The sequence below is a fragment of the Primulina tabacum genome, chromosome 7 (genome assembly GCF_025594145.1).
Source record: "Primulina tabacum isolate GXHZ01 chromosome 7, ASM2559414v2, whole genome shotgun sequence".
NCBI lineage: Eukaryota > Viridiplantae > Streptophyta > Magnoliopsida > Lamiales > Gesneriaceae > Primulina > Primulina tabacum.
The window spans coordinates 36,537,156-36,563,117 of record NC_134556.1 but is presented as its reverse complement, the minus strand read 5'-3'; the positions used below and the strand labels follow the sequence as shown (position 1 = coordinate 36,563,117).

At 34.6% G+C, this 25,962-nt stretch overlaps 4 protein-coding genes, 1 long non-coding RNA gene and 1 pseudogene across 8 annotated transcripts; 3 read left to right on the top strand and 3 right to left on the bottom strand.

Annotated features, from left to right (window-relative positions):
• LOC142551590 (putative LRR receptor-like serine/threonine-protein kinase At2g16250) lies at positions 1–3,984 on the top strand (annotated as a pseudogene).
• Positions 3,985–4,815: 831 nt separating this feature from the next.
• On the bottom strand, positions 4,816–15,552 carry LOC142551589 (uncharacterized). 2 transcript variants are annotated; one of them, XM_075660901.1, is made up of 17 exons: positions 14,819–15,552; positions 13,738–14,030; positions 13,379–13,456; positions 13,043–13,257; positions 10,168–10,260; positions 8,820–8,903; positions 8,621–8,737; positions 7,913–8,018; positions 7,652–7,711; positions 7,459–7,512; positions 6,783–6,840; positions 6,162–6,238; positions 5,759–5,829; positions 5,520–5,580; positions 5,316–5,424; positions 5,148–5,210; positions 4,816–5,065 (listed from the first exon to the last, which is right to left on the bottom strand). In XM_075660901.1, exons 1-17 carry the CDS (start codon positions 15,108–15,110, stop codon positions 5,037–5,039), a joined length of 1,860 nt encoding a protein of 619 aa, XP_075517016.1. In that variant the 5' UTR covers positions 15,111–15,552; the 3' UTR covers positions 4,816–5,036. The 2 variants fall into 2 exon arrangements, with proteins under 2 accessions (XP_075517016.1, XP_075517015.1); XM_075660900.1 differs by having other exon boundaries at positions 5,316–5,375; positions 14,819–15,549.
• Positions 15,553–17,890: 2,338 nt separating this feature from the next.
• LOC142551587 (uncharacterized) lies at positions 17,891–20,088 on the top strand. 2 transcript variants are annotated; one of them, XM_075660898.1, is made up of 6 exons: positions 17,891–18,213; positions 18,309–18,416; positions 18,510–18,640; positions 19,361–19,461; positions 19,625–19,684; positions 19,815–20,088. In XM_075660898.1, the coding sequence occupies exons 1-6, from the start codon at positions 17,991–17,993 to the stop codon at positions 19,897–19,899; spliced, it is 708 nt and encodes a 235-aa protein (XP_075517013.1). In that variant the 5' UTR covers positions 17,891–17,990; the 3' UTR covers positions 19,900–20,088. The 2 variants fall into 2 exon arrangements, with proteins under 2 accessions (XP_075517013.1, XP_075517014.1); XM_075660899.1 differs by lacking the exon at positions 18,309–18,416.
• An 861-nt stretch (positions 20,089–20,949) lies between these two features.
• Positions 20,950–22,663, bottom strand: LOC142550732 (uncharacterized). The gene is given in 3 exon segments (XM_075659804.1): positions 20,950–21,413; positions 21,416–21,601; positions 22,660–22,663. Coding segments are annotated over 3 exon segments (654 nt in total).
• On the bottom strand, positions 21,464–24,806 carry LOC142551586 (uncharacterized). Of its 2 annotated transcripts, XM_075660897.1 has the most exons (6): positions 24,698–24,806; positions 23,801–23,977; positions 23,622–23,720; positions 23,280–23,525; positions 22,906–23,203; positions 21,464–21,601 (listed from the first exon to the last, which is right to left on the bottom strand). In XM_075660897.1, the coding sequence occupies exons 1-5, from the start codon at positions 24,761–24,763 to the stop codon at positions 22,922–22,924; spliced, it is 870 nt and encodes a 289-aa protein (XP_075517012.1). In that variant the 5' UTR covers positions 24,764–24,806; the 3' UTR covers positions 21,464–21,601; positions 22,906–22,921. The 2 variants fall into 2 exon arrangements, with proteins under 2 accessions (XP_075517012.1, XP_075517011.1); XM_075660896.1 differs by lacking the exon at positions 21,464–21,601 and having other exon boundaries at positions 22,666–23,203.
• LOC142551588 (uncharacterized) lies at positions 24,691–25,547 on the top strand. Its single transcript, XR_012821591.1, has 2 exons — positions 24,691–24,783; positions 25,303–25,547. It is a non-coding gene; the product is annotated as an uncharacterized LOC142551588 (long non-coding RNA).
• Positions 25,548–25,962: the final 415 nt, after the last annotated feature.

Here is a 25,962-nt window from a genome sequence, read left to right as displayed (position 1 = left end):
AAAAATATTTACAAACAGTTGTGGCCGTAGACGAGTATACGTCTCGCCATCAATAATGCAAACTTCAGTCTTCATTGTATAAATACATTTTCCCACACACAAACACGTATCTACACCTTCACACTTCACGCGCAAACTTGTTGAAGTGCTTGTGTTGAAATGAAGAACCAAAACCCGTGATTATATAGCTGTGCGTATTTATAGCAGTACGTATACCATTTTTCACTCGCGCTCATGATTGCGTGGTTGTTTTCATATTGAATACCATCTTCTTCTTTTTTTTCCATATTTACATTTTTCTTTTGTCAGAGAGAGAATAGTAAGAGGGCTCGATACGATGAAGATCAGAACAATTCAGGGACAAAGTTGAGGCCTTGGGTAGAAATCATGGATGCCTATTTCAAGATTTTGGTTGTAATTTTCTTGTTTTTTCTTAATCCGTTAGTGATTCAGTCACTGAGTGATGATTCAGAATGGCGGGCACTGTTGGAGCTTCGATCATCACTGGGAATCATTGCTAAAAATTGGCCTAAGAAATCCAATCCATGTCTTAATTGGACTGGAATAGCGTGTGAAAATGGTCGAGTAACCGGGATAAACTTATCCGGGTTAAGGAGAACCCGGTTTGGGAAACTCAATCCGATGTTTGATATTGATTCTTTACCCAATTTTAAGATGTTATCTTCATTTAATTCATCAGGTTTTTTGCTTCCGGGACCAATACCAGAGTGGTTGGGCCTAAGGTTACCTAATCTTGAAGTCCTTGATCTTAGGTCAAGTTCAATTTACGGTTCGATTCCACCATCAATTGGAAGTTTAAGTAAGCTCAATTCTTTGTATTTATCGGATAATTCGATTACTGGAATATTCCCATCTGCACTGGCGAAGCTGTATTCGTTGTCGGTTCTTGATCTTTCCCAGAATTTATTGACAGGGAATATTCCTAGTGAGATTTCAGCACTTGTAAATCTCAGTAATCTTGACCTTTCTTCAAATTTCCTATCAGGATCAATTCCTATTGGTTTTGGTTCATTTTCAAGTCTCAAGCTGTTAAATTTGAGCAACAATAGCCTAAGTTCTTTCATTCCCAATCAACTTGGGAACCTCTCCCAACTTATAGAACTTGATCTCGAGTACAATTCTTTGATGGGATCACTGCCGAATGAATTAGGGAGATTAAGAAATTTGAGGAAAATGTTGATTGGAAACAATGAGCTTCAAGGTTCACTGTTAGATGGCTTGTTTCAGAATCTCACTAAGTTGGAATATTTATCTCTCGGTATCAACTATTTTGATGGAAAATTTCCAGATGTTTTATGGGGAATGCCCCAATTGAAGTACCTAGACGTATCCAGGAATAATATTACCGGTGTTTTTCCAATCTTTGATGTTTCATTCAATGTTAGTGGTGCAGTCTTCAACTTTTCCAAAAATAGATTTTATGGAGATTTGACATTTGGGATCGAAAAACTTCTCATCCTTGATGTGTCCAACAACTACTTTGAAGGATTAGCTCCCAATGCAAGCATAAGCAGCATTGTTCTACTTTCCAACAATTGTTTTTCTAACGTAGGAGATCAAAGAAATTCAGAGACTTGCGCAGACTTCTATGCAGAAAAAGGACTAGCGTATAACGATAATGCCGAGCCTGATGGAAGTCCAAAGAAAGAGAAGCACAAGAGAAGGAAAGGATTGATATATATAGTGATAGGCATTTTTGGTGGGCTTGGCGTTGTTATATTTTCAATATTCGGACTGTTGTTGGGTCTGAGGAAACGCAACTCTAGGAGTAAAAATCAAGTAACAGGGAGTAGAAGTGTTGAGCATGATATAGGAAAAGGTAACGACCCACCCACTGATGCATCCATTGATTTGTCTAACCTGGGAGAATCATTTACATATGAGCAGATGGTCCAAGCGACATGCAATTTCAGTAATGAGAACCTCATCAAACGAGGTCATTCGGGACACTTATTTAGTGGAAAACTTGAGGATGAGCGGCTTGTAGTTATCAAGAAAGTAGACTTACGTTCCTTCAGGAAAGAATCATTCGTGTCAGAATTGGATTTATTCAGTAAAGTGAGACATAGGAGGTTGGTTCCACTCGTGGGACACTGCTTAGAGGACGAAAATGAGAAGATCTTGGTTTACAAATATATGCCAAATGAGGATTTGTCCAATTCTTTTTACAAGTTAATACATACAGAAGAAGAGGTAGAAGAGGTACGGTCTTTGGACTGGATTACGAGATGGAAAATAGCTATAGGAGCTGCTGAGGCCCTATCTTACTTACATCACGAATGCACCCCTCCTATTATCCATAGGTATGGAAAACTTTAAAACCACAATGTTTTCTCAGCATACCCATGAGTAGCTAACTGAAATTCATTTTGAATCTTGAAATTTGATCAGTCGGAACTACAAAAATAGGTCTGAAATTCGCTTGCGTGAAAAATATATAGTCTGTTGTTTACTTACTTATATCACAGAACCGTTATCAACTTATGTATTATTGGTTTATGAAGAGACTATTCAAACTAGCAGTATCCTACTCGATGACAAATATGAGGTGAGGCTTGGAAGTTTGAGTGAAGTTAGTGCTCAAGGAGCAGCTAATCCACCAAATTTGATCTCGAGGTTGCTTCAAACACCACAGTATGTTATTTTATAAAAACTTCATCCCTTTGTCTTCGTATCTCGGTGAAACTGTGCGTGACATACTCTGCTTTTTCCCTTCATTTTTTTAACACCCTTTCTCTTGACAATGTGCAGGACTTTGGATAAACGACCTTCTGGTAAGAATACTCCTCTTTTTTCAGCAAGATTGTATTTTCCATTCCGTGGTTGTAATGAGTTTGTAATTTTAGTCTTGGATCTACACTAGTCAAGTCTGAAAATGTTTTAGGGACTGGAAAATGCAACCCTGATATCAAAAAAATTATCTAAAAATCTTCGTGGAGTCATTAACATTTTGCTCCAAATATTCCAGGATCATCATTTATTACATGTACCTATGATGTGTACTGTTTTGGAAAAGTTCTACTAGAACTGGTGACGGGAAGACTCGGACTCAGCAGTCTAAATGATTCAGAGGCCAAAAAATGGCTGGAAAGTAATTTGCCTTATGTTAGTCAACATGACAAGGAACTGATTCTTAAGATTGTTGATCAATCTCTTATCATAGATGAGGATCTTCTTGAAGAGGTATGGGCCGTTGCCATAGTGGCTAAGTCGTGCCTCAATCCTAAAACTTCGAGACGTCCCTCAATGAGGACATATTCTGAAGGCATTGGAAAACCCTTTCAAAGTTGTGAGGGAAGAAAGTTTTAGCTCCGGGACGCTGAGACAAACCCCATCTAAGCAGTCTTGGACTGCTGCATTCTTTAGAAGTTGGCATCGTAGTTCATCCTGGAATTCCAATGTTTCAAGCCAAACAAATAGAGAGATCGTTGGTGGGTTGAGACAGTCCGGGAGAGTAGGATCACGTGGAAGTGGAGCGAATACTCATTCGTCTTCCCATAAACGATCATCGAGTGATGTTTTTCCTGAACCGGTGGAAATGCCAGATGTAGAAAGACAGGATGATGCTGGTTGAGTGTGGGGTTCAATCGTAGCTACCTTTTTTTCCCAGTTTATCGCACTCGCTGCATAAATGCTGCATTTTATCGAGTTGGTGACGGGGTTGTGGTCAGCTCAAGTATAGAATAGTCGGGGCAGCTTAAGCTACGAGTTCTTGAGAAGGAGAGATTGGGAGTGCAGAATAGTAGTTCTGGAGATCATATTGCCACTTCTTGAATCACAAGTGTAAATTGTACAGGAGCCCGTCGATGTTGGCTCAAATAAAAAAGGTCGGAAGATTATTTTGATTCCCGTATACGCATGTGTGGAGGAGCGTAAAAAAAAAGTTTCTTAAAATAATAAATGATGATTTATGACGGCACCTTGTTTATATTCTCCATTTGAATAAAATAATTTGGACCCAGCTATTGTTCTTCCATTACAATGTTATTTATCGTTGTAGTGATTTCATTCAAAAGCACTTTTCACTTGACATCTATTATTTATTTAAAATAGATTTATTGTGAAATGATCTCACAAATATTTATTTATGAGAACCGATATTCACAATAAAAAGTAATACTATTAGCATAAAAAATCATTTCGGTGAGACTATTTCACTCCTACTTCCTTCCAATCCACTAGTGGAATGGTATCCGGAAACACTAGCAATCAAGTACGGAATTGAGAAAGGATAGTCATCGGTTACGCCTTTTTGAAAGAACAAGAAGGGATTTAAGGGAAGAACCATGTTCTCTCATTGAATCATCAGGTTTGAGACTTCTCTTTGATCAAAAACCCCTTGGCTTTCGGGTTGACGTGTGCCCTCTCATCCTAAGTTTGATGCTACTACATCCACTATAGAAAGGCTAATCGTCTGATTTGCTCTTGCTTTTTTGATTCTTTCAATACATTGTATTTTGCTAAACACACGCGATTTGGACAATCGAATTCATTCGTGGTTATGAATAGAACGACCGCACTCCACGAATAAACAGTTCGGATGAAATAGCTTAAAAAAGCTAAAGAGTTAATGGATGAACTAAATAAAAAATTCGTCTTACAAAATACGACCCGTGAGACATCTCACACGAGTTTTTGCCATTTATTTATTTATTTATTCCTCGAACACAAAAATCTCATCTTTAAAAAATAATAAAAGTAAGATATGTATCTTTTTTCCCCAACGGTTAACATTTGTTCTCATTATCAGTTTACCTTCAAACTGCAGATTATATATAATCATAAACAATTTACATTTCAACTGGGATAATATTAACAGTATACCATCATACAAAACCTATTCCATGATTCTGGGGAAACCAATCAAACTATGCTTCCGAAAAACCAATAATAACTGGATATATACAAGGAGGTGAATCATTCACGAAGAGATCATATCAAGTTCATGAGGCATGAAATCTTCGCTTGGCCTGTAGTATTTGTCTGGGGAATACAGGCTCAAATTGGTAACCTGGCTAGTATACAGGCAAGCAAATCGTTCCACCTGAAATAACTCCAAACAAAAATGATTCAAAATCAACAATAAAAGGAAACACACCATCATTACTGATTTTTTTACGTCTGACCTGATGTGCAAAGCGAGAATTCTGATAGCCAGTCTTCATCAGTTGTCCCCAAACCTTGTGAAACTGAACATATTTGATGATACATGTAACACTTGACTTTTGGAATGATCGCGGATAAAAATAACCTTGTTATGTGCTAAAGATAAGCAACTAATAGCAACTTCTTACCTCTTGATGACATTCTCTTTGAGCTTCTTGATGACTCAACCGAACTTCTTCCCGCTGAGACTGGTAGGAAAACAATTTGGGCAAAATTCAGGAAAGATATTTTCAGCATCTGAAGCAGATGAACCAATTACGCATAGAAAGAATACATACTTCTCCTAAAACTTAAAGAATCTGATGCTACTCATCAACATATTATTCACTAACCTGCAATTTTTCAACCTCGGCTAGTTTGCTTTCCTTATTTACAACATTCACCTCATCGAACCTAAAAAGAGATGCACGATTTTTCTATGAGAAGAGGACACAACTTTTCCAGCTCTTTTACATGTCGAATAGTACAGATGAATATGGGACAGCAGCGGTCAGAATGACTTTGACAACTGAAGCTGTAAGGCAATGCCAGATTTCACCACGGAAGAACAACAAAGAGTTGAAAGTCTCACCTGAGAGACCACTTTAGATGGTGTATCTTGTCTTCGATGTGATCACGTTCATTCCTCAATATTTGAAGTTGCTAAAAGTAGTACATGATTTATTCAGAATAAAAAAGACAACCAAACCAAGATCAGGGAATTGGGGCATTGAGCAAATGAAAACTAGAAGAGAACACAGTCAAAACAGAACGGAATCACTTTCTCAGACCCAATGTCGCACCGCTAGATCTAATCAATTCAGCAGAAAACTGAGAAAATGAGTACACCCAAAATAAAATTCTTCCAAGGCCTAAAAATCTTATATTAGGAGATCAAAGATGGACAAATGCACTGGTATTTGCAGCATTCAGCCCATCATTGAACGATCAACTGCAGTGCTAAAAAGGTCAGTCAGCCAGACAAGGTTGTTTACCTTGCGTGTATCCCTTAATGTCCAGAGAAGTTCGACTTCCTTCTCGAGCTCTGGAACAACAAGCATTGTTCTCCAACCTACAAATGATGATATTATTCTGAACCAGACTGAGAAAGAAACATAAATTTTCAAAACCTAAGGACTATAAGATGCTTGTACAGGTATATTACAAGAATGTTAAACAATAATCATCTGAATTGAAACCTGCGAAAAAATGAAATCTGACAGTACTTAAACTCCAGTTCCAATTTAGTTCTACCTTCAAATACATTTCTCAAAACTCTTTCCCAAAACTGTATCACTTGTGCTGATTTAGGTTAAAAACGACAATCGCTTTATTTACAAGATTCAATTAAAGTTCCTGTACACCTGATACTAATAATTGGAATTACTATGAATTCAGCTTAATAACAAGTTTTACACAGAAAAAACAGAACACATGGCAACTTTCGTCTTGCGGAAAAATGTTTGGCATATCACATGCAATTTATTTGCCAAGTTACTTAAAAAGTCAACAACCTTAGGATATACAAGCAAAAGTATAGGGTTAAAGGAGTCAACCAGAAAAAAAAAATACACATATAGAAGCACCACAATAATGTGAGAAATAATGAAACATACCTAAAATTTTTTTACTGCGCAAAATATCTCCATATATATGGTCCCCAACATAAAGCACCTAACACGTGACAGAGAAATGAATACTCATACAGAGAAAATGAGTATTCGTACAAACTGATGTAAAAGACATAAAGCTTCCAACTGATGAAAAACATAGCAACACCAAGGATTAAAAGTTACACGTTATACCTTCCTATATCACTGTTCAGTAACTACACTTTATCAGGAAACAAATTTACTCTTCAAGAAGTGCATAGGAGTGATATTCATTTGTTTTTTAATTAACTTGGTTTAAGTTAAGGATATTCTTCGAGAGTCGGGAAAAAATTCATTCCGCATTTTTGCAATAGCTTCTTATAGTGATATACATGGCCTGAAAATGCGAAATACTTTCAATGACTTCGTTTCTTGAATGATGAGGGTGTGAGGCGACTCACATGCAAGAAGAAACTCATTAGCAAAGTTGAATCCATAAAACTTTGCCATCAGATAATTCGCATCCACGACCTAAGGTTTTAGATAACTATGCCTACAATTATCGAAAATTGACATGTGTCCCTTCATGCATTCAAATGTGTATTCGGCAATTTAATGACATTTGAAATAGCAAATATATTTTAAACAAAATAAAAACATCAAGACATGGAAAGACATCTTCACAAATAAGAAAGTTTACCTGGGAGCTTGACTCTATGGACAGTAATTTGTGAAGATGACCCACATTTCCTCCCTGAAAATGTAATTTAACAGAGAATCACAATAAAGCAGCAGACTGAAGAATCAACATTTACAGAAAATAAAACTTAAGTCCTGCTGATTTTCTTTCACTTAACGACTTAATTTATGTCTGCTGTTAGGTATATATGTACCTGAAAAACTTGGAAGTTTGTGTCTAGGTTCTTCAATGGAAGCCTCAGAGAAGAATCCACCTAGGAAAAATTAAAAAATTGAATCCGGCTCACAGAAAAGTAGCACGCAATTCAGAAAAACCAGGATGAAATAAACTAGGGGACCAGTCCCACAACCCTCCTCCTACCCAATCCCCGTCCCATAACCCTTCTACCCAATCCCCATCCCGTAACCCTCCTAAAGGATTTTGGGGGATTTTTCCAGCCCTAATATAAACTAACCTGAGGCATAGGGGTTCCGTTATCAGTATTAAGAAGCATTCCTGACTCAGGATCAACCTCAAATAGATTAGCACGATTTTCATCATGGAAAAAGCTTGGTTTTGCACTGAAAAACAATAATGGCATAAAAGTGTCTGGAGATAGTCCATTATGAGAAATATTAACAAAGTATCAGTCGGAAAGTGTTTTACACCTATTTTGAAGTGAGAAATGAACTACCATAGAAGTGAGGCATCAGTATCTTAGATTGCTGACTCATTTTCATTTGATAAATTGACGCAAGTTAGGAAAGTCATTTGCAACTCAATCCCCCAGCCACCCCCTCACAAAAATAACAGGCTAAATTTTTCCAAAAATGAATGCTAAAATCCATCCGAAACATGTTGTTATCCTTGTATTAATGAATGAAAAATCATGGTATTAATAGCATTAAGATGAATTATTGTTGTTTGTTCTCTTCTGAATTCGGTTCAGAGATAAACTAGAACTGGGAAAAATTATGAGGAAGAATTCATATAGAGATGCTTTATACGTCGTGATGGGAAAGACAGTATGGTCCCACCAAAATCATTAAGACAATTTATTATCATTTGGTCACTTGTCTACTTCATTCTTTCAAATCTGGTCAAGTGATAAGTTAAAATGGCCAAAAACAGAATCATTTAGGCACCGCAGAAAGACTTTCAAGCATCAGGAAAAGCTTATTACCTGCCAGTAATAACAACATCAAAATACTGAATCCAGTCAAAACTTGAGGCAGAGCAACCATCCAATGCTTGTGGGCCACACAGGAAGTTCATTACGATGTTTGTATAATCCCAAAGGCTGAATAAAAAACAATAGGAGATCACAATTAAATTTGAGAAGGGAACACATATACATAGCTTCAGGTTCATGGAATCAATACCTGTTAGTCACTAAAAATGTAGCACGACCAGAGTCTCTTAGCATCTTTAGCATGGGAACTATAGAAATGTCCTCATTGATATATCTGGCAACACAAAATAATGGACAAATAAAGGTTTGATCTTGGAATTGGGATTATCATTCCTTCACCAGCAGAGGTGACAAAAAACTCTCAACACGGTCTTTCCATTCTTTGAACTAGTCATTTGCAAGAGGTTATTCATGCACAAACGTTGTTATATCAAAGGACAGAAATCGCTCAATAATACCAATATTCATAAAGTGAGGTAATGGAGATCTGGATTAAGATAAAATCAAGAGGCCAAAGCTCGGAACAGGTTATGACAAAGATGATTCTAAGCATATCAGGCCACAAGAAGAAGCACGGAAAGTGTGGAAAGTAAATAAGTACGATCGTAGAACATAAGATCGACTTCCTGCAAGTATTGAGCATAAATGGAGCAATTTCTGCCAAAATGGTTCAGCTACAATTAATGAAGGCATTTTTTTGTTACAACTAGAACCACGGATGCTTGTCATTTTCAACAAACATGACCTGGAGGTTTGAAATTCTCAAATAAAATTTAGTACGAATGAAGTTCAACAATTTGTTGTCATTTATTTATATAATTTTCATAACATTAAGCATCCTTCCAGAGAATTAAATGAAATAATGATGGCGGTTGATATAAGAATTTTCATGCTCTGGCAACCATAATCTATGTTTCCCAAATGACAGTCCCCACATATACGAGTGGTAATATCAACATTTTTTGTACATCTTAAGATGCCAAAGTCATGTCATATGATTCAAAAATTACGCGACATGAAATATTTTTGATCGCATGAGAATACTCCATCAGCATGTTCATATAATGGTAATTTTAGCTCTACAAAGCTATTTTAATCTCAAGTATGTGAAGCCGATGACAAGCCTGTTGTAGGAGTATTTGTATATTTAAGAAGTCCTAGTGTTCATTGTCTTTTGAAACCCAAACACTGTTTAAATGGTGGCATTCGTGCCATGATTGACCGCTGATAAAATTGTACGTAACAATGATGATTAACAATGATGATTCGTCATGTAAGGTGAATGCATGTAATTTTAGCATGTCCCTTAACTTATTAGCAGTCGCAGAAAGTCAATCCCGGTTTCAAACCAAATAGGAAAGATGGAAAACCATATGAGTCAGAAGAAAAGTATCTGCTCACAAACAAAGAAAGTCATGTTATTGATGAAACTAATAAAGATAATTAGCAAACAGAGGCAAATTTTCAGGCAGTTACGCATTATTTGGAAAGACAATTGTTATTCTGTAATTTAACGTGGTATTTGATTTTTAGGATACCTTTTAGGATCTTTTGCAACCATCTTCTTTAATGTCCCATCACGATGGCACAAATCAACTGCAGCTCGAACATCTTTATACATGCGACCGTATCTGCCACGTCAGTACGTGCAAAACATCAATATAAGGTTTACATAAATTAGAAAAGAAAATCAATGAATATGTTGGAACAAATGCTCATGCCCAGCATAGGCAGGAAATCGTATAGTCTCATAGTCTCCTAAGTCAATATAATCAAGCTCCGTATGGTCACAACAACATATAGTTGGCATTTCAAACCTACAAAGATACAGCAGTTCATACTAAAATTTACAGTAGAATGATTAATATGTTTGATTATCTTCCTCCAACGGTTTCAAGCATTTTTCTTCTTGGCATGTATTTTCAAGAACAATAGCTAATAGCAATAAGCTGAAGTAGAAGCCTCAATACTACATGAAAATACATTGGTACCTCAAATGCTCAAACAAATGTGTTTTTTTGTCAAATTTTATTATCCAGGACCAGAAGAGAGAAGGCAACATATTCTTTGTCAGAGCTGACAAAACTTGTTAGATTTTGTCTGCTTAGTTTTTATTGATTCAGTCTACGACAGAATAACCTCATCGATAAGCTTTACAAAATGTTCGATTTGTTAACTACATAAAGTGTACACTTTTCCCGAGACACTCACAATGGTCAAGGACCAAGGTTCTAAAAAAGCAATTAAGCATTCAAATATTAAGCTTTATTAATCAAATATTAAGCGTAAATAATCTTTTTTATTTTAATATAATCTTAATTATGTCAAGTAAAACAACAGATAAAATAATATATAAACATGATAATTTTAAAACCAAACATGTATGTATCGATAATCATGTTCCAAAAAACACAAAAGTTCTAAAATTATAATATTAGTTGTTTATATAATTATATCACATATAAAAAAAGCTAAACATTGTCTAAATTTTGGTTGACTTTGATTCAATCTCATATTTTCATGTGGCTCATCTTGGTGTTATTTGAAACAAACTCATTTTATTCGAGTTAATTTGGAGAAAAAGGAATGAATCTTGAATTCTTTTGGGGAAAGAATTTCAGACTGTTAAAATTCAATATAAAAGTTGTATTATTCTATTTTGTAATATAACCTTAAACTATTCTAATATTAATGTTGAAAGTGGAAACTAAAATACTGGTAGTTTATTGAGCATTAAGTGCGCCTAATGCATTCAAACATGGGGTTGATTGAGCTATTTCCTGTTACGATAACGGTCATGCGCGTACTTATGGTGTTGTCCAACAGGATATATTTGCTTCAGTGGCCAAGATAAACATAGTCAGAATTCTACTATCATTATCACCAACTTCTGCTTGTATTTGAAACAATTCGATGTAAGAAATGTTTTTCTTCATGGTAACTTAGAATAGGACACATTCATCATAATTCCTCAAAGGTTCAAAAGGAATACGAGAAGTAGCAAGGTTGCAAGTTAAACATAGCATTTTATGGTCACATGACTATTTCCTAGAGCTTGGTTTGGTATATTTCCAAAGTGATATTAGTCATAGTGTATAAACAGGGTTAAGGACTCATATTCAGGGGGAGTAACAGCTCTCTTGTTTTATGTTGATGATATATAATTATGAAAGGTAACAATGAAAAGGAAAAACGAGCCCTGAAAAAATGTCTAGCCTGGGAATTTGAGATAAGAGAACTTGGTAAACTTTAGTAACTTTTTGGAAATTGATGTAGCCCACTCCAGCGAAGGCATTCTTATTTCACAGACCGTTTGAAGGAAACAAGAAAGTCGACGTGTAAACTAGCATCCACACCAATTGACACGAATCACAAACTTGGCGAAACAAATCAATATCCAGCCGTTGACATATAAATGTATCATAGGCTAGTAAGGAAGCTCATATATCTAGCTCATACTAGGCCAGACTTGTTTGTTGTAAGTATGGTAAGAAAATTTAAGCAAAATCCCAAAGAAATTCATTTGCAGATAGTAAACAGGCTACTACATTAACTAAAAAAGGAATCCTAGTGAGACAATCCTGTTAAAGAGAAATGGTGAATGCCTCTTAAATTTTACACTGATGTAGATTCCGTAGGCTCGCATTTGACAAGTAAGAAAACTTAGTAGTAAGATCGATGCAGAGGCAGAGTTCAGAGCAATGACTCTAGGAATATGTGAATCCCCATGGATCAAGATACTTTTAGAGGACTTGAAGATAACGTGGAAAGAATCCATTATATATATATGATGTAATTAGTTCCTCGTTTTTTTGTGAATCCCCAATGGATTTTGATTTACTATATTAAGAATGTATATTATTAATTTCCTAGGATTATGATGTTATTAGTTCCTCGTTTTTGTTGGAGATTTTTTTCCTCGTTTTTACTCTTATTGCTGTAAATCAATTTATATTTTTATATAAAAAGGCTGTGCTGGTCTAACATAATATAATTATTTGCTTCCCAAATTATTAATAACCAATGCAGGAACATAAAGTATTCTTACTCTGCTGTAACTTGCCCAATTTATTATCCTCAAAATTCAATTTATTTTCAAATTCGCATTTTCACATTATTTCAACTTCCCCCCAGCATGATTATTTTGAATTTCATCATCCCCAATAACAATGGTGTTATTCTATTTTATCCCTATGCAATAACTATGTTTTAAATTTTAAATACCACATATATCTGTGACATAAAGAACTCACACATTTATTACATGATGATAATTTGATATATAAAGTAGAATATCTCTAACTAAAACCAAACATACAACATAATTTCCATTTATTCTGAAAAAATATTTTCAGAAAATATTTAGCGAAAAACCAAAAACAAAACCAAACATAGCTGAAATATTTCTCTTACTCCGCCGGAATTTTTCCCGGATTGTTGTCCTTGAAGTCAACAAGTTGGGCAAACAAATAAGCTTCCGCGAGAGAAAAAAGGGTATCGATGAGAGCATATTCAGGCTCATCGAATGAATCACGAATCAACGTATTTCCATAAGCGGCAACTTTATCTTCCTTAGATAACTCTCTGAATCCATGATAAGCCACCTTTACATACTTGTGTCGATCCATCTATGAATCATATAACCAAATGAGAAGTACAAATACATTTAACCAGATTTCAAATTTAGAAAACAAAAAAAAAAAACAAAAAACAAAAATGATAAATGCATTACTAGTAAAGTGCACCTACCTTTAATATATTGCCTCTCTTTTTATCCAGAACTAGCCCTCGGACCATGTAAGTCCAATCAAAAGACCAGTCCAGCAACTACACAAAGCGAGTTATTTTAAAACATTAAATATCTTCACTCTTGAAAATAGGAAGTTAACAGAGAAACAAGAAACATCCGCATAACATCATTCTCTTAACAAATGAGGCAAAGTTCTTTTTGCTTGTAAGATTGTGGGGAAGTGGGGATTCAAATTTTAAAATACGTAACTAAAAGAAATTGCATTAGTTTACTGCTTCATCTATAGACATCATTATATGCTTTCATTCTTTAGACTAGTTCTAACGGAAATGGTTTAGTACCAATAAAATAGTCAAACCTCTTTAGGATACCCCAAATCATTGACCAGCTTTCTGACTGTGCCTTCATAGGCAAGTGACTCAAAAGTCTCTGATTTGTACTGTGCCAAAGTGTAATCCATATCAAATCCTACAGCCACGATATTCCTCATGTTTAAAGATCTATTGCAAAAGATTTGCTTTCCTCTAACAATCGTCCGCCCTCCTGGGGATGACCACACCAATGGGTACTTATCATCCTCCCTGGAGCCAGTCCCATCCAACTGCAGTGGTTTGCTTTCCATTATATTACTGGTATGAAGTTGACTATAGCCTGATTCATTTAAAACATAAAGAATGAAAAGAGATGGAAAAAATAGCAGTAAATAATGTTACTGAAATTATGAACGCCGCAATGATTAACTCACGACATGATATCTACACGATTAGAAATAAATCAGCAGGAGAAGATCAAATCAGTAATTAAGAGTCCATTTCTCTGCAGACACGCAACTATATGTTTCGCTGTTGTTTGATATGTTTCCACCACTGTTTTTCAGAGAGATTTTGACGTTATTTCATAATTAATAAAGAATAACCATTAACCAATCATAAGGAAATTGATATATTTCATCAAGAATGGAGCATCATATGAAAGTTTACAAAATGAATGCTTTCACTCAACATTTGATGGAAACATTTTCTGTCATTGATTAAATATATCTTTGAAAAGACGTGACTGAAATAGGTAAACAGTATGAACCAATAAAGGACGCTGGACTAGAGTAAAAGCAGCTCAAGAACAAAAATAACTTTCCGTGAAACAGGTGCAGACCCAGTCCCACTAAATTCAAAGTGATATTTCTAAAAATTTAAAATTTTTCACTCAATTTACATTAAATCATGACTAAATTTAGAGTCCGCCGAGAATAAACCATGCAAGAAAGCAAAACTTTCCCAGCAATCAATAAAACTAAATGTCAGCCATAATCAGAACAAAAAAAAAAAACTATCAACGTTCAAGTTCAACAACATTTCGTGGAAACAGGTCACCAAAAAAAGAAGAAAGATAAACTTTAAAGTGAGTAGCCTAAACCATGTCAGTCGAGCAAGTGAACAAACCTCTGCTACGATTCACCTTCCTTTCACTAGGCAAACGATGAGAAATCGAAGAACAGAAAACTCCGGAATGAAAATGTGGACCTCTCGGTGACGGAAGTGGATACAAAGACTGTTCGCGAAACGTCAAGGGAGAGGAAAAGATCGAGAGGCAAAGGGAAAGCGAACGGGCTTTGGGAACGCGCATCTTCTTTAAATTATTATATATACATTTCCCAACATGCGAAGGAAAATCAATCAGCAGCAAAAACTGCCAATCACGAATGGGATTCGATACTCCTTGTTGTTGATGCATTTAATACCCAGCTTCAGCAGCAAGCCTTGTTTCATTTCCGTTTTGAGGAATTTCGTATTTTTCTACTGCTTTTCCAGTTTCTCACCTTTCACTTTGTTCTCTTACGCAAAGGTGCGGAGGAATTTCAGCATCAATATGATGAGAAGGCATCGAATTAGCTGTAATCGGAGTCAACTCCCGCCACGTGGCGGCGGACAGCGGAGGTGCTCCTTTTGGTGTGGTGGCTTGGTAGCGGCGTGAAATGTATGAGTAGCTGACGTGGCGGTGATTGCGTAGTTTTCCCTTTTTTATTGATAAAAATAAAAATATGTAATATAAAACAATCTGTATTATATAACTGACAGTGTGCGGGTGAAGAGGAGGAGGGATTCCGGGTAAGGAAGCCACCGGCGTATTTTAGCAATGTCCTAAGGTTGTGGATGGAGTCCACGGACTAATTTCCTACCTGGAATTTTTCTCCATTTACTATTTTTTTAATATCATTTAATTAAAAATAAAATTTAGAAAGAAAAAAACAATTATTGATTGATTAAGAAAGAGATTCCGGATATTCTGTCTTTAAATCTCCTCTCTCCACGTATATTGAAGTTAGATAATCAGATACCCATATTTTTTTTTGTTTCTATTCGTTAAAAAATAAATTATTGAATTTTTGATTTCGAATATAGATAGATATTATAAAAAAAATTTAATTACTAAATAAAATCAATCAATCAAATATAAAAATATTCAAAGCAAATTTCAAAAATTAACTCAAGGTTTGAAATAAAAAATATAAATCTTCAATTTTAAAATTGTTCGTATATAAAACAATTAAATAAAAAGAGTAATATTATTACTTCTTTTTTTTTGCTTTATATACACTTCAATTTATCATGAACAAATCATTTTTATTATATATTTTTTTAAAAAATATCATAATATAGAACAGGAAAGAAAGTTATTGTAAGCTTTAACTTAACGTAATAAATCCTTTAAAAAAAAAACCTTAACGCAGTAAATTATGTCTATATATATAGGAAAAAGTAATTTCATTATATGTTTAATGAAGATATACTATAGAAGTTGAGCTTCAACTTAACTTAATGTAATAAATCGAATATGAGATATTAATATAGAGATAGTTAGCAAAATGACAATGATAAAAAAAATTCAAAAAAAAAAAAAACTAATCGCTCCTAGTGTATCTAAAATAAGATATTATTTTTAGGAAAAAAATATTTTAACCAATATCGTTTTTCAAAATTTGCATATTATTTAAATTAATATGTAATTATTGCAATCTACAATCAATTTCACTTATATTCAAAATTTACATTTTTAAACTATTTTTATTGTATTTTAAATATACTTTTAAAATTAACTTTATTAAATAAATAATTGATAAACATGTAAAAATATAATTATCTCGAGTTCAAAACACCATTATATAAATAATTAACTTTACATTTTAAAACTATTTTTATTGTATTTTAAATATACTTTTATAATTGATAAAATAGACCTTGTACCAAACTAAATGCTTAGTTTAGTATACATAATAGGATAAATATGTGATATATAATATAAGAATAAGTTAAGGATAAATAAGATGTATGATATTATATTTAATGTTTGGTATAATTTTAATAATAGTTATTAAATTTATATATTATATTGTAATGATAAAATTAACCTTATTATAATAAATTTTATAATTTCAAAGTTGTTGCTTGAGTTCATATTTCTTTTCTGTTCATGCGCCGACAGTGCTGGCATGATTTATTTATTTTTACCTAATTTTATATATTATATAAATATGATAATTGAGCCCTTAATTTTGTGAGTCAAGTCAAACAGTTAATCGAGTGATACTAATAATTTTATTGAGATTATAAAAATCATTTATATAATTATTTCAAGTCCATTTATATAATTATCATATTATATAATATATAAAAATAAATAAAAATATTTATTTGATTTTAATTTTATATTAAGGTCGAAAGGCAATGGCTTTTTACAAGAGGAAACTTTAAATATTTATAAAAAATTATTTATATATCTCGAGTTCAAAACACCATTATTTTGATAATATATAAAAATAAATAAAAATATTTGATAGGGATTATGATTTTTTATTTTGTGGACTAATTAAGTCATTTGTGGTGTTTTTATCATTAAATTAAAATTATCACATCTCGATATTTTATCCTTGTATAAAATTATTTATTACGGGCCCGTGATATTAAATGGAGTTTCTAAAAAGATATCAAACGTGAGATAAGTAAGATTATTTATCAATTCATCTATTATACAGTATACCAAACTATACCTCTAGTGTTATCAGTAAAAAAAATATGAATTGGGCTTAAATATGTACCTATTTTTACCCAAAAAAAAAAAAAATAGACTAAGAGTAAATATCTATATATCTTTACCTAAAAAATTTGGATTAGGGTAAAACTCAGGACGAGTCAAGAGTATAACCATCTCTAATTTCAATAATATATATGGAGAAGACTATAGTCAAAAACAAAGTACAATGAATTAATTGATCATAATTTTCTTGGGGAAAAGATACTATTTTTTAAAGTGCTATGTTATGTGTTTTTTTTTTAAATAATAATAAACACAAAAAATAATAATACTCTCACAAATCAAACCTGGCTTTGATATACAGAGTAGCTTCCCACATTAATTTCTTTTTGTGATGAATTTGGATATTTAAAAAGTTTTAATTTACAAACGACATAAAGGGGATGTAGCTCAAATGGTAGAGCGCTCGCTTTGCATGCGAGAGGCACGGGGTTCGATCCCCCGCAAGATCCAAGGTAACATTTTTTTTCCGATTTTGCTTTTTTCCTCCGATAAACCAAATACGGCCCAAAAAGCACCGCCATGCCGCAGTTCGCCGCCTCCCTTATCCCTTCCGTACCTCCTGCCGTCCACCCACCAAGGAAGCCCTTAAATCCACCATCACTTGGACAGTTGCCCCGCCCATCCCTGGAAGCTGAACCCATCTCCCGCAGAGATGCAGCCATTTTGTTCTCGTGTATTATCGGTCCCGTCCTACCTTATTTCGTCCAACCACCTCCGGCTTCTGCATTCTCATTTGGCATCTGTACACATTCTTTCCACCATTACATTTCACATTAAGTATAAACTTAGCACGATTATTCTTGTTTGATTATCGTTTTTGGTTTAATAAATGATTAGCAGGACCAAAGGAATGGCTTAAAGAACAAAAGAAAAAATCTTCTAAGTTTTTGTTGGCGCCTGTTGACGCGTCTCGCAATTTCCTTCGATCTGCTTACCTCTTATTAAGTAACTTTGTTTTCATGGATTTGTTTGTTTATCTTATTTCACTTTGGCATTTGATATTGCTGACACTTGACACGATGAATTTGCGGGACATAGCGGAACGGGAAGCAGAGTTCAGCAAAAATGATTTGGAGGAGGTTCAGAAGCTGCTTGTCTCTGCTGCTAGAGATTGTGTCCCTCAGGACAGGAATTCTTTTGTTGTATTCCAATCCAAGACTGGAGTTGAGGTAACTTCATTATTTTCAGTTAGTTCGACCTTAAAGCCTTAACATGCGTCGATAGTGTATTCTCCTTGTCGAAATGGTTTATTGTACCCTAGGTTTTTGAAAGATCGTCTTGTGTTTTTAAGTTGATCTTAGATTGTGTGTGATGTTTTTAAACAGAACCATGAATATGAATTTTTGTTTGCAATTTGGTTTATTGTACTGCAGTTTTAGAAAGTTCATATTGTGTTAATAAACTGTTGCTACTTGATACGTTTTTTGTGTTGTCTAGTGCCGGCGCAAATGTTCTTGCATTGATTGCTGACAAGTATGGTGCTTAGCTTTGTTAAACTCCTAGATGCTTATTTATAGTTAGTGCTCGTCCACATTAGATATCATACATGTTGTATGCCGTCTGACTCCGTGGTTGAAGACTCGTGCAACTCAGTAAAACATGAAAAAATAGAAATTTGCTTACTATTAAGCAATTCCACTTAACTGGACTCCATGGACTTCAATAATCTTAGTTTTCAACTTTCATATGATTATATCCATCATATGCGTTCTTTTTTATGATAGTGCTCACTAGTTGCAACAACAAACCACCTTTAGTGCTGAAAAAAGATGATTGATGGTAACTTATAAGTGAGGAGAAAATGTAGGTTGACGAAGTTTAATTGATGACATTTTATAGTTTTCATTTAGAAGGAAAATTAAATGCAATCTCCATACTCTTGGTTTTAGGTATGCACATTCCAGTTGATTCTGAATAATGCATCTTCTTTACTTGATGACAAAGATCCAAGCAAGTTGAAAGCTGAAGCCAAACTCAGTGATCTCATACAGTATGTTTTCATTTGGTTGATTGATCCTTAGCCTGTTGCTTTTATTTCTCGGAATCATCTAACTGCTTTCACATCAAGGGACTGGAAGTAAGAGATAATCACCATTTTTTAAAAAAAATTATTTCAGCAGATTCATTCAAGAAATTTTTTATCTCTTATGCAGATCATTTACATCTCTTAGTGGCATGACTAGAGAAGGGGATGTTCCACTGACTACTATCAGGTATGTAAGGCAAGGTGCTTTGCTAGCCTACACCACACTATTCTAATCACTCTTCAAATTTGAGAAACTTTTGGAAATTTCTTGATTTGGAATCATAATATGTTATGTATCATATCTTATTGTCAAGCAGGCAAAGAGTTGTGGTTGCACTTAAGGATACAATAAATTCTCTGAACAGCTTTGAGCAGGGTATCAAGAACTGTCTTGAAGTCTGATCGCACTAATTTCCAAGAAGGCCTAAACCACCAGTTCTTGGACATGAACCCAAATGAATTGTAAAATAGGTGACATTATTTTTTATGACCAATTTTAGGTGCTGTTAATAACGGCTCTATGGATACCTTGTATGAGTTCACTCGGTAATACAATGTTATGTTTGTGTCTTTGTAGGCTTTTTTATTTGATCTTTTGTTGTACATCAGTATCGCACGATATCAAAGTTGCCCCATTGAAGCTTTAAAATTTCGATTTATTAAATATTTTTTGATGTGCTTGATTTCAACTTTCAAGGTAACAGGTCATTTGACCTCTCGTTTTTGGCCAATCTTCTAAATCTTGACAAACGTGTGTGACAGTGTGAGTCCAGAGATTGAGTTGCACCAGATTTGAGAGAGCGCGCCTTTTGTATATAGTCAGCATCCATATCAACTTCCCTTGATGTTTTCTGATTGATAAGAAAATAACAAAATGAAAGGACTATAGGCTGTGAAGCACAATCCATTTGTCAAGAACTTTTTTGTAATTTGTAAATATCCTTTTGCAGTTGTAGATTGCAAATGGAAGAGTTTAATGGTTTATGTGCATTTGCAATGGATGGAATCATTCTATCTTCTTGCATTGATATCATACATATGGAAATTATCCAATCACCCATTATAATCGAAGTGGTTGAATTTTTTTGAAAATAGAAAGAGCATCTTATAGTTCTTCATTATAGTACCATGAAACATAGGTGCAGATTTTATGCTAATGCCTTTCAAGTTGAAGAATGTCAGACACTAAACTCCTTGCTGATTTATGCGTCAAAAAGGTTCTGCACCTCCCGTTATACGTTGATTCTACCAATTCGATTATGATAGCTTGAAGACAATGGAAATTTTTGACTAGAAAGTGAACCATTTTTGTTTATCATCAATGCTTTATGTTTCTTATAGAGTTGCTAACTGGATTATTTGCTCTCATTTAATATCATCAAGTCTTTGACAACGTGTAATAAGATTTATCACCTACCTCTATAACGTAAAACTGCAAGTTAAATATGTATATTAAGTATTGTACTGAAACTTCCCACATGAAATTGTTTGATAGGGTGAACCAGAGGCCTGCCAGAAATACAAGCGGCCACATGGTGTACCATCATCTGGGTGAGTTTGAATAGATCTAGCCAAGCTGCGTAACTTATTGAACAAATTTAGTGGATCTTCCAATAATCCAAAATTAGCATCTGGGTCACCAATCTGAGAAAGAGTAACATTGGAAAACCCTAGAGATTGGAGTAATTCATCAGGCCAATCACAGTAGACATGAAAAGTGGAGCTCGATAGTGTTGTTGCTTGTTTGTTCGTGAAGTTTGCTAAGAGAACTATATGGGTAAGCTGGCATTTTGCGGCGATGATTTTAAGTACTTTCATGGCCTGACAATGTGGTAGATAGTACAAGATACCCTCCAAAATCCATACTGTACTCTTATTTGACTCGAATCCTGATATTTGAAGTTTTTAAAGCCAGTGTCTTCTGTCAAGTCAGCTGCCTCTCGTGTCATTGATTTGGCTTTTACAACGGGTTGTTGTTGCTCATCTATTGCATTCACTGCTGCCTCAAGATTAGCGGTTTTTGCTTGCATAACTTCTGGGAAATCAACCTCGAAAACACTGCTTTCTTTCAAGCAACTTAGGCGATACGCCCTTGCATCCATTCCTGCAGGTGAGAAGGAACGTCATCTTATTTCTTGAAAATTTTATATTTGTTTATTGTGTTCGTTCATTTTGATATACTTTTTACTGATCGTAAATAAGCCTGCTATTATTTTATTGTGTAATGTCTCTAGGAAGGATGAAATTTATACATTCACTACATTTGGACTTTGATGCATCATTTGACTGGCAGTTTACAAACAGATTAGGGGGCCAAATTTAAAAAATGTTGCAATATTTATACATGTTCTAATCGTTTTAAATGTTTCTCTGAGAGAAACAGGGCAGACCGGAGATGAGGAGTGTTCCTGATTTTTACCGTGTTTACATGATAAATGAGACAAAGTTGGAGATGGACTCTACTTTTGTGCTCTTTATTTTTTGGACGAGATTATGAGCATTTAAAACTTTTGGTCTTCCATATCATATATGGGTGATCATTATAAAATTTAATATTGTGTTCGACAAATTAAACAATATTTTCGGAGTAAGTAGAATGAACATGTTACCATCAAATGGTTGCTTTCAGTTTCCAGTGGCATATCATTTCTAAATTTAAGTTAATGTTATTCTTTATGTTGATGATGAAATTTATTGAAAGCCATTTTTTTTTACTTTGTCATTGATCTGAAACACGAACTTAAAGAAAATAAAACATGTTTCTTGTTCACGTTAAATAATACTTTGGCAAAAAATTGTATGAGATGGTCTCACGATCGTATTTTATGAGACAAATATTTTATTTGGGTCATCCATGAAAAAATATTACTTTTTATGTTAAGAGTATTATTTTTTATTGTGAATATCGATAAGATTGACATGTCTTACAGATAAAGATTTAGATTAGTGAGACCGTCTCACAAGAAAAACTACTTTTATACTTTTTGCAAGTTATATTTATTTTAATATAATATTGTTTTAGACAATTCATTTGATGACATTTAATGAATAAGCACAATGCACATTCAATTGCATGTGCTTGGTGCATTTATAGGCTTGTATCCACTTTGTATGCATACATTAATCTAATATCTATTTCATCTTTGCCCTAAATTTTGGCACCCATTCTCCATGAAATGCCCATGCAATTAATCTATTTTAAGGGAAAAGTAGAAAATGCACAATGCAAAATCCTTTGCCCCCCTATTCGTACTTTCATATACTAAAATTAGTGGATAGTTCAAGAAATATCGAACGGTCAGGGGCAAGGCACAAATTCAGCTCGAAGTATCAATACATTTGAGCTAAACTCAAGTTTAATATGAAGACAAATTAAATGATTTTTAAATCGACTTGATTTATTTTCACCTTAGCTAGAGAAACTTCAACTAACTGGTGGAACGAGGCATTCAGGCTCTGGAGCCACTTCAGCTCCAATAAACTGGTGCTGATCAAATCCCCAGAACTTGGCAGCTTTAACGTCGTCTCGTGCCATTTGCATGGAGAACTCCTCATGGTCATACTGTAGTGTGGCTTTGCCTCCGAACTCAGTCGGGAGATTGTCTAAGTCGAAATATGAACGCATGAGTTCAACACTATCTTTGTTCTTCATGTAAACAAATTTGACCTTTTGAAACGTTTTGGGGTCCAAAAAGTACTTCACAACCTGGAATTCGGACATATATACAGGTCTTAACACCGAAAATCATGCATGGTGACATCCAAAAGTTATGGAAACAAACCTTCCAGAAAGCTTCAAATACGCGTGGGGGGCTGTACAGAAATGCTATGGCTAGCCTTTCGGGGTAATGATTTTGGAGTATAGAGGCAGTTTCCAGAGCGCATTTGATAGGGACACTGGTGCTTAAAGACCATCCTGTGAAATCTATCAACCATGCCATCTGTTCTTGATCTTCTGGAAGATTGAGGATGGCGTTTTCAATGAGGTACACCAGGTGTTTAACCTGGTTTTCTATCGAACTTGTATTCTGAAAAAATGGAAAACCATAACAGTTCACAAGAAAAGTGAAAGATTAAATATTTGATCACAATTTCAAGATTCTTCAGTAGTGACTAGTGAGTACCTGTTTCCCCGGCCTTAGAATAAGAACAGTCCTACCATGACGATCATGAAAATTTGCTCGAAAAACCTTCCCAGTTTCACCTTCCATTGCAACTTCATGCTAAAAACGATTACAGATTGGGACAATTTATTGAAGTGGTTACACAAGTTATAAATGGGAAAACTTTTTTTGCCTCTTACCCAACGTATCTCTTCGGGTTTATAGCTTGATCTCCATCTCAATGTATCTTCTAACATTTTCTTTGATTTGTCGACATTCCAGTTCCGAGCTTCCAGATATCTCTTTAAGCATGCTTCGGTGCAATACTGCAGATTGCGACCTAAAAGTGGCCCCAGAGAAGCTTTAAGCTCATTGATCTGCAAGAGGGTTTAAACAGGATAAATTTCAACCATATACGTACTGAAGCAGTGCTTGCAAATTGAAATATAATGTCTGTAAAAATCAATCTTGTTGCTGAATCACCTCTTGTTTGCCTTATGTCTAACAGAACAGAGATGGCAACCAGTGGGGATTTTTGGCCCTTTGTGAATCATGACAACCTTTCATAACTAATATTTTAAATTGCATCTTTTTTGCATAAGTACAGCAACGTTCTTCACAGAAAGAAAGAGATATACATTCAACTTTGATAAAGACTTGAAAACTCTTGGTCTGAAAATTCGAGGGAGTGCAAACTTCGAATTGCGGTGATTATAGGTTTTGTATCCTGGAAGGTTAATTCTTTGTGAACCATTTGCACCTTTTGTGGAGGAATTAATACCTTTAAAGATAGCATCAAATTTGATGTGCCTAACCTATATACAAATTTCATTGCCCACTTGATTTTTCATAAATATTTATACAACAATTTTCTAATGTCCTAAAATTTTTGCTAGATTTTCTACATAAGCTATTTAATTTTCGGCCTCGTAATGTGAAGTTTGCCGCAACTCTTGGCTATCAGCAGATGTAGTTTACATTCAAAATGGTGGGAAAAAATTTCTTTTATCTCTGCTTTGGCGAATTCAACTAAAAACTGTGGTTTCACATAGAAGCATAAATGTTCTGCTCTCAAATTAACATGGATTTATAATTACCTGGCGAGCGTGCTGCAGCTCAACACTCTCCTCATCTTGTGGGGAATTACTCTTGCGTCGAAACATGATATTGGCCGTGATGATGCGTAGCAACCAAGATTATCTACACCGAGACATATCGTGTAAAACCATCACGCTGCTAATCAGAAATCACATAACAGAACAGCAGAGGAGCCGAACAGAAGAAACGTGACATCTATATAGCACTAGATAAGGTTTACTCGAGTACCTTTACAGGAAAAGGCACATAATTCAAACGACGCTTACTCGAGTACCTTCACAGGAAGAGCATATAATTATAATCTTCCCCATCTTATTTTTCTTCAGTGTAGAGCGTGGACATTTGTGGATTTGGAGGATTGCCGGGAATTTACATAAAGTACAAAAATCTAAAAGCAGAACAAATTTTTTCAAGAAGACCATAACTTTGACTCACAGTGAGACACACTAACTAAAATGGTCGAAGATAATTCAACGATCAGAATTCAATGCCCAGATCGAAGGAAATCCCACTTCTCATTTTCATAAACAAATTATACATGCATTAAAATAAAATCAAATACAAACCCACTGTGAAATGAACATTAAAGTAAAAGAAAACAAAGCAGATGATAGATTTCTCACCCGTCGTGTATAGATAGTGAAAATTTATGTCTTTTTGTTATCTTCAGAACTTCTCCATGAAATTAGAACAGCTCCAAGAAAAGCCCACAACAAATGCTTGTTCACACGCACAAAGATAAAGCATAAAATGCGATCTCAGCAGTGTGTGTAACGAAGTGCCGTGTGAAGGCTGTGATATGGAAATGGGAAAATGATGGTAAAAAGTGAGAATCAGATTTTTTTTTCCCCCAAGATGAAGGAAATGTCCGGTGTATCCTTGTGAATCTAATCTCACTGGCAGCTTCTGCGTTACGTAAATCACAGGGACGATGTAACCTTAGGATCTAACGTTTAAAATAAGAATGGACACGTGTTGATGGATCTGATCATCTCTCAAAGTGGTCTCATCTAGCATGATTAACGATCTGAAACCAAATCGAATTCTCCACATAAAACAAAGAATAAGTCTTTTTGAGACGATTTCATAGAATTTTATCCGTGAGATTTGAATGGATGACCCAAATAAGATATCTGTCTCACAAAATACGACCTGTGAGACCGTCTCACACAAGTTTTCGTCTGAAGTGAATTGAATTGGATTTGTTTCAAATAATTCAAAACTATTTTAACTCGGTGCATTTTGAATCCGTATCGGAAGTAGA